This window comes from Nuphar pumila, chromosome 4, assembly GCF_984573655.1.
Source record: "Nuphar pumila chromosome 4, dmNupPumi1.hap1.1, whole genome shotgun sequence".
Taxonomy (NCBI): domain Eukaryota; kingdom Viridiplantae; phylum Streptophyta; class Magnoliopsida; order Nymphaeales; family Nymphaeaceae; genus Nuphar; species Nuphar pumila.
The window spans coordinates 109,872,378-109,885,951 of record NC_143252.1 but is presented as its reverse complement, the minus strand read 5'-3'; the positions used below and the strand labels follow the sequence as shown (position 1 = coordinate 109,885,951).

The 13,574-nt window shown below is 38.6% G+C and overlaps 1 protein-coding gene across 1 annotated transcript; it reads right to left on the bottom strand.

The window, feature by feature from the left end:
* Positions 1-4,319: 4,319 nt before the first annotated feature.
* Positions 4,320-13,322, bottom strand: LOC149840530 (mitochondrial import receptor subunit TOM20-like). Its single transcript, XM_090004465.1, has 6 exons — positions 13,159-13,322; positions 11,953-12,031; positions 9,716-9,885; positions 8,893-8,940; positions 7,617-7,703; positions 4,320-4,706 (listed from the first exon to the last, which is right to left on the bottom strand). The coding sequence occupies exons 1-6, from the start codon at positions 13,258-13,260 to the stop codon at positions 4,569-4,571; spliced, it is 624 nt and encodes a 207-aa protein (XP_089860591.1). The 5' UTR covers positions 13,261-13,322; the 3' UTR covers positions 4,320-4,568.
* Positions 13,323-13,574: the final 252 nt, after the last annotated feature.

The window sequence follows — 13,574 nt, the reverse complement described above, 5'->3', positions numbered from 1 at the left end:
ATAGACCTAGCCGTGCTGGCTCTACCTGTCATACTTAAGATCATTGCTCTGGCAGTTTAAAACTCTGTGGGCTGACTCCTTGCACACTTTGGCTTGAACAAGAGGTGACACCCATAGGATTTGAACCTAAACCACCTGCCTAGCAGCCTAGGTGGCTTGAACAAGTGGCGACACCCATAGGATTTGAACCTAAACCACCTGCCTAGTAGCCTAGGTCCTATCCCACTACACCAAACCCCTTTGAGGCAGTTGTGTTATCAATTACATATAGTTTTCTAATTCATATTCCAATTCTATCATGGCACTAAGGTTTGATTGCACCCACTCATCTAGAAAATTGAGAATAAGATAGGATATTTCATCTTGTCTCAATTTTCCGGGTAGGTAGGTGCATTCAGGGTGAGATAAGATAGGTGAACTGGTTAGAGGGGCACTAAGTAGGGACAAACATATCTGGTCTGGGTCCGATATCAGACAGAATCTGAATCTGATTAGTCAGATTCACTGATTCGGCAAAGCAAATAGAATCCAATTAATAATACTCGTGCCTGGTGATGTAGATTTTCGTTCAAATCCAAGCCTAACCCGAATCCAACTGATGCACAGTTACTTTATCACAAAATTATGAATGAGTAAAAAAAATGGCTAATAAATATAGATATGTTCAAATCTCATTTGCATCATCCACTGGCCACTCCGTTGGGGGAAGGGGTAAGCCCACCGAGTTTTACACTGCCAGGACAGTGATTGTAAGTACAGCTGGCAGAGCCAGCACGGCTAGGTCTCTGATACTGGGAGCGGTGTAGATGCTCGGGAAGGAGTAACATAACAAGCTACAATTGGACTTTTATAGTTTTGAAATATTGAATACCATCTTAGTTTGGTTTAGATTTGATATAACTACATCTGGGGTGGTATGTCAATAGCTAGAATTCAGGTTGGATATCCAACTGAATCCAAATTCAATTAGTCAGATTCGGTAAAATAAGAAATGTGTAATTATTATTTGGATCTGGAGTGGTTGGGAAGGGGTCCAGCCCATATTTCTGAAGGGCTAACTGGCCCATGCACGGGGAATGGCCTAGTCAAAGCCGGACCTGCCGAAAGGCCAGGCCAGGCGGACCAACCCAACTGGAAGGGTTTCCAATGTGCTGGGTCATCCCATTTTGAGGCCCAGTTAAATGAAATACGTATTTAGTGCCTGAATAATATAATAACAAACAAACATCATATTTATCACAAAAAATTAAGGAAAAATTAAAAAAGAAAAAAAAACACCGGTCTAGGCGCCCATGCAATTCTATTTTGACAACACCGGTCCATTTTTTTTTGGACAGTGGGTATAAACCCAACTAGGGCAGACACTGAGGCTATGTTTGCCAAAACAAGGAGTTGGGATTCATGGTATTTCCAATTCCACAAGATGTTTGAGAGCTCAATGTGGATTTCAAGTGGCTTTGACATTTTCATGAATTGATGTTGACTCCCAAACAACTGTCATGTCATTACATTTTTATTAATTGATTTTGAAAATTCAATTTTGTGTCAGATCAAAAGAACAACAAATTTTCCAATTTCATCTAGTTCATCCCCAAAAAAGATCTTGCACAGTATTCATATCAATGTGAAAATTTAGAAATATATATAGTGAAAAAGATGGGATCAAATAGATGAAAAAGAGATAAATGATGACTGAGAAATGTAAACCAATTTCAAGAGTTGCATAATTTTCTGAAAACTAAAAAAGAAAAAGAGAGAAAGTGTTGCCTTCATTAAAAAGGATTTTCAATAAAAAAAATATTACCTAAAAAACATTCTTTCTAACAAATGCATGAAAAAGAAAACAAAAGGGTGTGTTTGGAAACACACCTTCATAAGGCGCCGGAGTGAAAATATAGAATCTCCAGCACCCAAAACTGTTTGGGACAGAGGGAAAAGCAAAAAAAAGGAACTGGCATGGCATTTGCCAGTGCCAGTTCCTTGGATTGACTACCACCATGGTGGTACGCAACTTCCACACTGATTCCCCTACCGACGATAGAATTCAATATTCTGGTTCATCTTCCGATGTCTCCTCAACTTGCCATGTTAATTCCCAGCTACACTCTGCTAGCTGCAGCCAGGGGGAAGAGTATGCTCAAAGGAGAGAGAGAGAGAGAGAGAGAGAGAGAGAGAGAGAGAGAGAGAACACCCCATATGAGGAATCCGCTACATAAGCAAAGCTAATTTCCTCATTACTTGAAAATTCCTCGTACTTTTCCCTCAAAAAAAATCCTCATACTTGAAATTTATACCTCAACCTAACCCTAATGGGTTCTGGGAGCCAACTCCTATGGATCCTCTGGCCCGCTCCAACTGGAAAGACTCCTAAGCACTCCTTATGGTAAAGGACTAACACACTCCCTACGCCACACAACCACCCCACCCTGGCATCCCTTTTCATTCCTTTTCACATGCCCTTTCTCGCTATCCTCCCTTACTCACCCTTCTCACATAAACCTTAGCTCAAGATGTTGGATTCTGCATCCAGCTTCCCCTTCTACTTCTACAGTTGATTATTGAAGGCTTGGCATACCAGGGACTAGTTTGATTTTTTTTCCTTTTGGATTATCACGTCTTTATGTTTTTTAATAGAATTAGGGCTGCATATTGCTGCCATGTTCACTGACCAAAGGTTTTTTTTTTTAAGGCAAGAGCCCCCCCCCCCCCCACCTTGGGGACAAAGATCAAGTTTTATTTATGTTTAGATGACCCAAAATCTTAAAAACCAAGTTTTAGATTTTCAAAACTCAAAAACTTAACAAGATAAACAAAAATTAATGACCAAAGGGTTGCTAAGCTGAAATCTTGAGATATGTTCCTAATTAGTCCTATAAGCACCACCATCATCTTCTATGTGCACAAGGGTTAACCGAGTTGCAATATAGCTGCCCATGATAAAAGTAATAATAAAGAAAAAGAAAGGGAGATCTCCAACAAAAAGATGTAGTTATGTTTTTGAGTAGTTTTTTTTTTTTGTCGCCTTTTGCTGAACCTATTTATCTAACTATTGACTGCACACTAACCGTCTGACAGAACAAGATCATAGCAAACCCAGCTGCTTGATAAATTTCCCAAATTTATGTTGTATTTGTAAGCATATTTCTATTTTAATCTAATACCAGTTGCTTGATAAATTTCCGAAACCCGCTTGGTGTTCATATCATAATTTAATAAAAAGTTTTTGCTGCATTTGTTTGTCTTATTGGTGACTGAACCTATTTATCTTATTGATAGTTTCCTTGCACTTGCTAACTTGTGAAATTGTTTTGCTTTCAGTTGGAAGATCCTAAGCGAGTTCAATATGGATTTGGTAAATCCTTGGCCGGAATTCTGATAGTGCTCCCAAACAAGTAGATGAGAAGTGCCAAATCCATAGAATTTGTGGATATTAACAGCTCTCACCCTATCTACCACGTTTGCAAACATAGCCTAACTGAAGAAGACCTCAAACCCCCTTCCCTCACTCACCAACAATTGCTCCACCTTCCACCACTGCATTATCAGCAACCCTATCAATCAATCCCCCAAAACACATCATTGTGCATCCAAATAGATGAAAAAGGACATGATCAATAGAAAGCCAGGAAGAAGAGAAGAACGTGGAAGAAGAGAGGAGAAAGAAGAAGAATCGATCAGTTAGAAGGAAGAGGAAAAGAGGAGAAAAAAAAAAAACCTGGGTGCCAAAATCACCCGAGATGCATCGGACTGGCGTTGTCGCTGCATCCACTCCTTGTGTTGCCAACAACTACCTCTCCAGGAGAGAGTCGAGTTCTTGTGCTGGGGATGGAGTTGTGTTGCCAACTCCAGCCCCAATGCATGGATTTGGCAACACTAGAGCTCCCAAACGTCCAAAGGCTAGAGTGGAAACCACAAAAACAACACCAAGATTGTGGTGTTTGGGAACATAGCCTAACAGGTTTCTTCATCATCCAAAAAAAAAAGAAAATCAGACCAAATGCTTTATGGCAGACACTTATGGCCCACTTTTGTGAAGTAAATAATTTTCCTCCAACACTAAATTTGCTTTCAAAGGAGCTGTCATCCAAACAGCACTTGCTGATCGCACTAGACTAAGAATGAAAGAACTTTCATTGAAGTGGTCCTCATTCCACATATAATTACAGGCAGCCTTGTCAAATCTCTTAATATAATGCTTCTAAAATGAGAAAGGCAAAATCGAGATTTATGCTAAGTTTATACCGTTTCACTAATTCAAAATGCATTTCCCCTTTATGGATCGCCTTTAGTCTCTTGCATTTGTTCAGCAGCAATATATAATGGTGATAAAGTATTTGTTATTCATTAGGAAAACTGAAACTAAACAACTTCGACATAAAGTTCTGCAAGTAGCTAACATGTGGATAAGGCAAGGAACCACAGGGGATGCTGATTTGTTCAATCTATATGCCTAACTTCCAAAAGAAATTAAACAAAGGGGATCAAAAAGCATTGCTTCCTTTCGGAGGAATCTGGTAGAAACATGCAAAGTTACCTTCAGATGAAGATCTTGGGGATGCCACTGGCTTTTATCTGGGAGGCGGTGGCGGCGGTGCAGGGGGCACCTGGGATTTCGCCATACCAACCCATGCAACAATACCAACTGCAAGAATGACCCACCCTAATATATCATATTTGAGATCGCTGCTTTTCTTCTTTTTTGCACCCTGTAGAGAAAATGATTATTAGAGAGACAGGAAGGACAGTGTAGCATTGTGTTTTAGATTACACACATGATACTTCTCGGTGAAGTGCATCTTACATAACCAGCAGCACCATTGGGGCCTGATAGTCAATTTGAACATAAACATGTAATGTATTTCTCAGTGGCTGTGTAATTTTAGAATAGCAGCAGAATGGAAGTTAAGGGGACAAAACAGGCCGGACCTGATTCTGAGCTAGGCACATCCCAATCCAACCTAATCAGATCCAGGCTAATTACATTCAGATTCAGCATGACTGTGCAACCTTTTTAAGTGAACCAGGCCTGATCAAGTTTGTCCCATTTTTGTTTTATCACTTTAACCTTTTAAAAAGGACAAACTTGGGTAATAGATAATTGGGGCTTAAGAATCCTCTACCAGATTACCTGTAGTGTTATTTTCCTTCCTTTTTTTACTTGTAAAAGGATAAACTGGTTAGCGATCATGTCTGATACAAGAACACAAAATGAAACTAATGTGATTGTAACATTCATATATCTAGCTAAAACTCATGCCACATATCCCTAACTGGTAGGAATAACACAAGATGGCCTGTTGACTGCATACAATCATCAAGCTTTTGAAACCAGAATCCCATGCTTCTGTTGGGAAATCACCAAAAAAAAAGTACTAAGAATTTGGCAAAATTGCACTTTAACAAAGTTAGCATCAACTTATAATTCTGTCGCTTGATCTGGATCTCACCTGAATGGCCACTTGTGGTCCAACTCAATGGGTACCAGATGCACTGCATTCAGAGCATCTAAAAGACTGATGATTGAAACCTAAAACAAAGCAATTAATAGCTAGAACCTACCCTATAAAATAGCAAATAGTTCCACATACAGCTTTCCATGGAGTTGTGTCCCACACAATAGTACATCTCTCTTATTAAAGTTGCATAGAGCACACCTGATAGCTTAGTTGACATAGGCTCTAGGCAGAGCCTAGGCAGTGAGCCCCTAATCAGGCCTAGGCGGTACTCCAAATAAAAAAATTTAAAAATATATAAGTAAGAAACATGTATACAACATAAAATCAATCCACAATAAGCAATAGACAAATAACATGTTGTTGAACACTGTAAAGCAATTATATTAAGTAACCTTAACTTGCTCAAACAAATTAAGAATAAATTAACAATTGAATAAACAAACAATACAAATAACAATGTGAAGAACAACACACACAAAATAAAATCATGTATACAAAAAAATTAACAAAAACAATAGACATAATATAAGCAATAGACAAATGATGACTTCTTCTTCTTCTTCTTCTTCTTCTTCTTCTCAACAATAGACATAATACAAGCAATAGACAAATAATGTCTTTTTTTTCTTCTTCTCAACAATAGACATAATACAAGCAATAGACAAATAATGTCTTTTTTTTTCTTCTTCTCAACAATAGACATAATACAAGCGATGGACAAATAACATGTCTTCTCCTCCTCCTCGAAGAAGAAGAAAATAAATGATGTCTTCAAAAAAATTAAAAAAAAAAAAGCCTAAGTGGTCGCAGCTTAGGTGGCGCCTAGGCGGTAATATAAAGCCCCACCGCCCAAACATGGTCGCCCAGGCGGTGGGGCTTCACCTAGGTCGCATAGGCACCGCATTTGACAACTAAGCCTCCTAGAACCACAATAGCATCCACTTGAATGGCACGAGTTGCAGTTTATACAACAATTGTACAATCCCAGCCTTCAGCAAATGAGGACATGCAATCTGCCTAAGCCTCACAAAATTCCAAAGCTATTTGCATGCTTGAATAAGACTATGGACAAAGGACACGGAAATATCCAACCACATGGAGTCCACACTAAGATGAAACCAATGTTTATGCTATTCATGAGGGGCATGTCACAAGCAATGCAGGCCACAGATCAACTTGAATGCATCAACACTACCATTTCCAAGAGATCTTGCCAATCACAGACACTACAAGGAGGCTAAAGCCCACTTTCAAAAGTGAGCCATGGCAGCTCCAGCATCCCATATAGATGACAATGAATCCCATCATCTGACATAGGATGGGACCCATCCTACATTCAATCCTAGCCATCCAACCAACAGCTAGGATTAGTCCACATTCTCACCTGGATGTGGACTAATCCTAACTGTCCAGATGCATCAGTTGGAGGCTAGGATCAACACAGATCCTCTGATATATAATGTCAGATTCTTTTTTAATAGAGATGTGGCCTTATCACATAGGGACTGCAAGATCACCTTCGATGGCCAACAGCTAATGACATGCTACCATGTGGTGGTACTGATAAACAACTCTGTGCACAATTAGATTCACTAAACGTACAAGAACCATTAACGAGAAAAATTAGACTACATTTTTAGCCTTTGACCTGAACAGGTATGTGGACAAGGTATAGGACCAACATGGCAACTTAAGCAGTTGAAGAGACTTCATTTGAAGTCCCTCAAAAAGTCAATTCCAAGGAGTCCCCTCATCTTCTCTCCTCTTCTTAGAATGTGTGAGAACTTGTAAAACCAGCAAGCTCTGAAAACCAAAACCTTTCATTGTATATGTCAAAAAAGAACATGTTCAACATTCAAATCTGTGCATAAGTTCCTCCTTGTGTCTTTTTTACTAGAACATCTGCAAGAATGGTTATGGGAGCCAACAGAAGCTCCACGCTGATCGACTCTAGGCATATACAGCTCAATGCTTAAGCTCAGTAAAGCACCCCATCATATCGTAACAAAACCCCATTAACCTACAGACTGGGCTACTGCATGTGTCCTTCATACCAATTGTTTCATGAATGCAAGATGTATGAAATCTATAAAGTATGAAGACACTCTTTTTTCAGTCATTACAATTTTGTTTGGAAATGAAGCCTTGTAAAAACTTTACCTTCATATTTGACGATACAGAGGCACTTGCAGCAGCCTGTTGCTGGTGTTGTACCTGCCTGTGGACCTCTAGATGCAATTCAGGAGCCTAAAGGGAAAAAAAAATCCTCTCAATTAGTTGTTTGCAGCCCAAAATATGAACTTTTTCATTGTTATTATGATTAGTTTTCCCTGAAACTATAAACTTCAACACAAATATGCATTTAAATTGCCATTGTTTTAAGCTTTTAGCCATCAACAGAAGAAAAGACAGCTTATCTAGCCATACAAAACGGAATATAATTTGGAAAGGAGGACCTTGACCAAGCAAGCTCTATGAAACACATATTTTCAGTGGAAAACACTTTACCACTCAGAAAGTTGGACAAGTGGCAATATGCTAGTTAACAAACAACAGCAACAAGCACAAAAGGGGAAATATATACAATATTTCAAACATCTTAATTACTTGGAAGAAGATCAATGACAGAAGTACACCATCGTTATATCTTCCTTATATTCTTTAGTAGCCCGCAGGGCAGTTTTGTCATACATGTCAAACATTTTTTTTTCATTATTTATGTATCATGTGGGCATGAGATGTATTTTTTTATATTTTATCATTATTAGTTATAATCTAAAACAAGACCCCAATCACAAGATTAGAGGCCACAAATCATTGAGCCTGACATACACTTTGGACTTTCATAACATATAGAAAAAGGAAGAAAAAAGTTCACCTCAAGCTAAATATACAAGATTGTTTTGTTTTCTGTTGTAAAATATCCTTACTTTTTCAATGAGTTGGTACAGAAAAACAGATAAAAGCATTAAAAACATATTCGTTACTCAACCTTTTACTTCCCACGATTATAGCAATGCACACGGAAAAACACTCTTATGCACCAAAAGCATGTGCCACACACTCTCCCAAGGTGGCCACTTCACCATTATACTGCAATAGGCAGGACCACACCATAACAAATAACATGTTGCAAGGGAAAAAATACGAAATTCAAAAAAGAAAGGCCCACATGCAAGCCTAGTAATCACACATTGGTCGCACATGTGCTTTAAAATGATGAACAGTGTCAGAAATGTGTTGTTGCTGTTTCATGAAAAAAACAATTCAAGACAAACTCATTAATACCTCCTTTACAATTATTGTAATTTTAGAAGCCAGCACACCATGAAAAGGATATTGTAGACATCAATGATTTGCCGCAAAATAATTCCAATTGAACTAACAAAAGTACCTTATGCAAATGTGATGATAACTAAATGGCAAGAAGATGTACCTTGGCAGTCAACTCCAGAGACTTCAGATAAAGCTCGTTGTCTGGATCCTACAAAAGAAAAAAGAGTTGAGATCAACAAACAAAAAGCCTAAAAAGTACTAGCTGCAGTAGGCCTTGATCATGAAGATCAAAACAATTAACATTCAGATTTCACTATAACCTGACATGCATGATACACAGAATATCTGGTTGAACTAAAACATTAACTGCAGTAAATTTTGATTTTATCTCAACTGATTAAAAATAGCTCATAGTTGCTGTGTAGCCATTTTCCCAAGAACAAAGAGGATATAACCATTGATCACGCTGCAGAAATCCACATCCCAACCTTGAGACCCATGGTCGATGCAGATTTTTTGGGGTTGATGTCATTGGCCTAACCCATGCTTGCCACCCAACAGAAAACAGCGGTAGAAAAAATAATATTTAATAATAAGAGGCGGAAAAGGATTCAAAAACATCCACTGAGCAAATATAACCTTTGCTTAACCAACAAAATTGAATCAAACACTAACTACCAAGAAAATAGAAAACTGATTGCCAATTAGTTTCAGTAGTTAAATGCAAGTGTTGGATAAGTCACAAACATCAAAGTGTGAAGCCCTTTTTCAAAAGCAGATGCAAGTTGCAACATTATAAAAAACCAGTCTTTCAGCTAAGAATTCAATTTCTACAAGCTAAATTTTTCATATACAAGAAGATTAAGAATTTTGTCTTCATAAGCCAAAGCTGTAAACTGCCTAGCATGTGGCAAAAACTTGTAAAAGAATAATGAGAAGTGCACACAAAGCAGTGAGTTCCACAACTATCAATGCCAAGATACCTCTTCGACTGCCTGCTGAAAATATTGGGTCGCCTTCTTGAAATAAATCATTGCAACATCATGCTCAGAAGTAAGAAATGCATGGGAAGTGTGAGCATTTCCTAAGCACCATAAAGTATCATGCTTTCTTGGATTGACTTCCAACGCCTTCTCAAGTTTTGAAATAGCATCTAGTTCAAAAAGTGGCAAATTCTTCGGGTCAGAATTAATAAAGATCACTCTTCTAAATAAATATTCATCTGGACCCAAGACATGGAAGAAATCTTATATATGCTATCCATCAAAATTAGGCTCAATTAGATATCAAGCCAATGTTTTTGAGACAAACACATTAAACTCTCATCAAGAAACCTTAAGACAAAAGTTTTCTGTTTAAAACTTAAAAAACAAAAATCAAAATTCCCAGAATGCCAAGAATGGGAATAACAGAAGAATAAAGCATGTAAAATGGATACCTCTACCCAGCCCCCATACCTGTGTCACACCCATATAAGTACTGGGTACTCCTGGTTACGGGTCATCGAGGTTTTGAACTTAACTCAACCCATTTTTCCCATCATATCATCCAATCAACATATAACATATGCTTGACATCAACAGTGTCGACTATTACTATATATTTGTTGATCATTATTTGTCTATGTCACACGGACTCGGCTAGGGAGGTGCCGCACCCGAGTCGACACGCCCCGACACGGGTGCGGCTTCGGACACGGCCCGGACTCGGTCAACGCCGAGTCGGACTCGGTCAACGAGTCGAGGCCGAGTTCGTCCTTGTTTTGGACTCGGTCAATGTTGACTGAGTCCAAAAATGTCCATTTTTTAGGGTAAAAAACAAAAAAAATGATCTTTTTATATATTTTTTTTAAAATATATATAGCATGAGTCTTAAACATAAGCCCCACAAGAAAAAAAATCCGGGGGGGCGCTGCCCCCCTACGGCCCCCCTTGGACCCCTGCCCGCTGATCGCGCAGCAGGACCCATGCCGGGGGGAGCAAAGTTTATAAAAACACTCATGCTGGTGCCAAACTTTAGAGGACAATATCCATATATATGCACACAGGATATATATATATATATACATATATATTTTAAATATATATATAGCCGAGTCCCTGTGTCCAAAAATTTTAAAATTGTGCCGCACCCGTGTCGCACCCTCACCCGCACCCATGTGACATAGTTATTTGTTAGTTAAATATATACTTTTGACATGCTTTAGACTTCAAGTACAGAATTAACAATCCATGACTTTATGTCCAAAGTGCCTTTGAAAATGTAGCATAACTGTGCACTTTTGCACATATGTCTGTATGTATACCCATTCTTTTTAAAAACTTTTGTATCATATACTTAATAACTGTGTCGTGTCCCATACCACCCATATCAATGTGACATGGGGAACACCAAATGGTCACAAGGTGGAATACAGATGAAAAGGTCACATAACAAAAACAATAAAGAGGGGGTTCCTAAACTGAATAGAATTTCACAGAACAGACTTGGTGGTAACATTTTAGAGATTAATGTAAGCAAAAGAATACGACCTTCAAGATTCTACTCAGGAAAAAAAAAAGGAATGACCTTCAAGAACATTCACCAACACTGCATCAAAGAGTGGAAAAAAAAAACAAAACTCAAAAGCGAGCATCTCTCTCTCTCTCTGTCCACACACACACACACACACACACACACATATATATATATATATATATATATATATATATATATATATATATATATATATATATATATATATATATATATATATATATATTTGTGTGTGTGTGTGTACAGTTTTATGTATGTTTTGTGCAGTTATTGCTAAGTCTACGATATGTCTAGACTCATTAACATCATATCCTTGCTTGAGACATACGCATGTTGATTATTAAGTATGATACAAAAGAAAAATAGACAACTGATTTGGATGAATCATGTATTAGCAACTTGGGTGATTTTTTAGTGTGTGTGAGTCCAAAGTGCAGATACACGTGTTGTTAGAACCACTGTTCCTAAACCTACAGAATCAGCAACCGTGAACATTCATATGCATTCAACAACTAAATAAATTGTTACACAAAAATAGATTCCAGACCCAATTGAGCTCTTGAGTATATACTATGTAAACATTCAACAAGTTCATTAGTTACATGAACTGAATTACCTCTCCAGGAAACATACATACATATACATATGATATATACACACACACACACAAAAAGAAGAGTGATACCTTTAATCATGTTAACGCATCCATCTCCTTGCTGGAACTGTGATAATTCCAATAGTGCACCTCCCCATCTAGTCAAATTCTATTGACAAAAACAGCAACAATTATAAGCCAACTCATCTCGGCTCATGAAACCAAATGCACGTACTATGGATCAAGAACTCTGTTCTTTAACCCTTTTTAGCCTGTATTCACAGCTTACTGAAATACCCAACTCATGTTCCGTATAGAAACGAGAAAATGGGCTTTCTGATTTTATTGAAAGACACATGTTTGTTGTTTTCCAAGGAATGCGGATGCCATATATCAAGAGACGGCTCCATTCTCATGAAATTGGCTTTTGATTCTGTGGACCTGGACGTGCCATCAATAAAGCGCAAAAAAAAAACAGCATCCATGATCCACCAATAAAAACTAAATAAAGAGAATGAGAGAGGAAAGGAAATTCATGGATAAGATTGCCCTTTTTCTTGGTTTCTTGTAGAATGCAGAAGCTACTGTCGAATTGAATCACAATCTAAATGTATAGCAACAACAGCCAAGTAAGTGTGTTGACAGCAAATACCCACACATAGACACGCAATGAAACAAAACAAAGCTCGTGAATGAAGCACTGAATGCAATCGCAACAATACATATTTCACGGTTCACCATCGTTGTAATCAAATTAAAGCGACAAAAACCGCTACGATCAACAACATCCACGAAAAAACAGCAAAAAGAGCGTAGATAGTTCGTGCTGCTTGTTTAGCATTAGGCACTCTGCTCACTGAACCGACACTCGCAATGCCCACCAGTCAGCTACAAACTTACATAGACAACAAATCTTCCATGACCACCGTACAATTCCAACCAAATTTTTGTGGGGGCATAAAAAACACACAAAGAGGAAATTAATGAAACTAATGACAGGATTAAAAGTACTAGGGCTCATCAACAGTGAAGAGGACGATAACGCTTGCTCTATAGTGTGCCGAAAATTATTACCAACAAGAATGAACGATAAAGAAAGGCCCCAATTAAGCGTTCCCGATCTCCAGGGCTCGCTTTCTACAAGCAACACGGCTAGAAATCGAGATTCTTCGTTGTTGGGAATGACCAACAATCGAAAAACGATAGAAGATAGTGTGAAAATAACCGAATCATCAAAAACTTATACAAGGAAAAAGATGGTAAGAAGAGAGAGAGAGAGAGTTGGGGTTCGCTTACATCGGCGTCAAGGGGATCCTTGGCGTAGTTCACTTCGGCCGTCTTCCTCGCGGCTTCGAAGAAGAGAAGGCGATCCAATTCGTTGGTCGGAATACCGTCCATCTCTCTCTCTCTCTCTCTCTCTCTCTCTAGGGCACTAGCAAAGCGAGGGAGAAGAGAAAGGTTTGCTTAGGACGGACGGATTGAGAGAGAGAGAGGTAGAGTACTGCACACGTGTTACACCTTTGGACCGGCCCCGAGGTCCAACCCGTGAACCCCAAGAAAGGGTTCCCGGATACGGGTCGTCATGAGGTGGTATAGATTCGAACCGGTTTTCTGGACCATGTCCATGTGGTTTGGTTGGTTTAAACACACCCCAGTTGATACCATGGGCTTACCGGGTCGGATCAACGTGTACTATGTTGTCACTGGTGTGG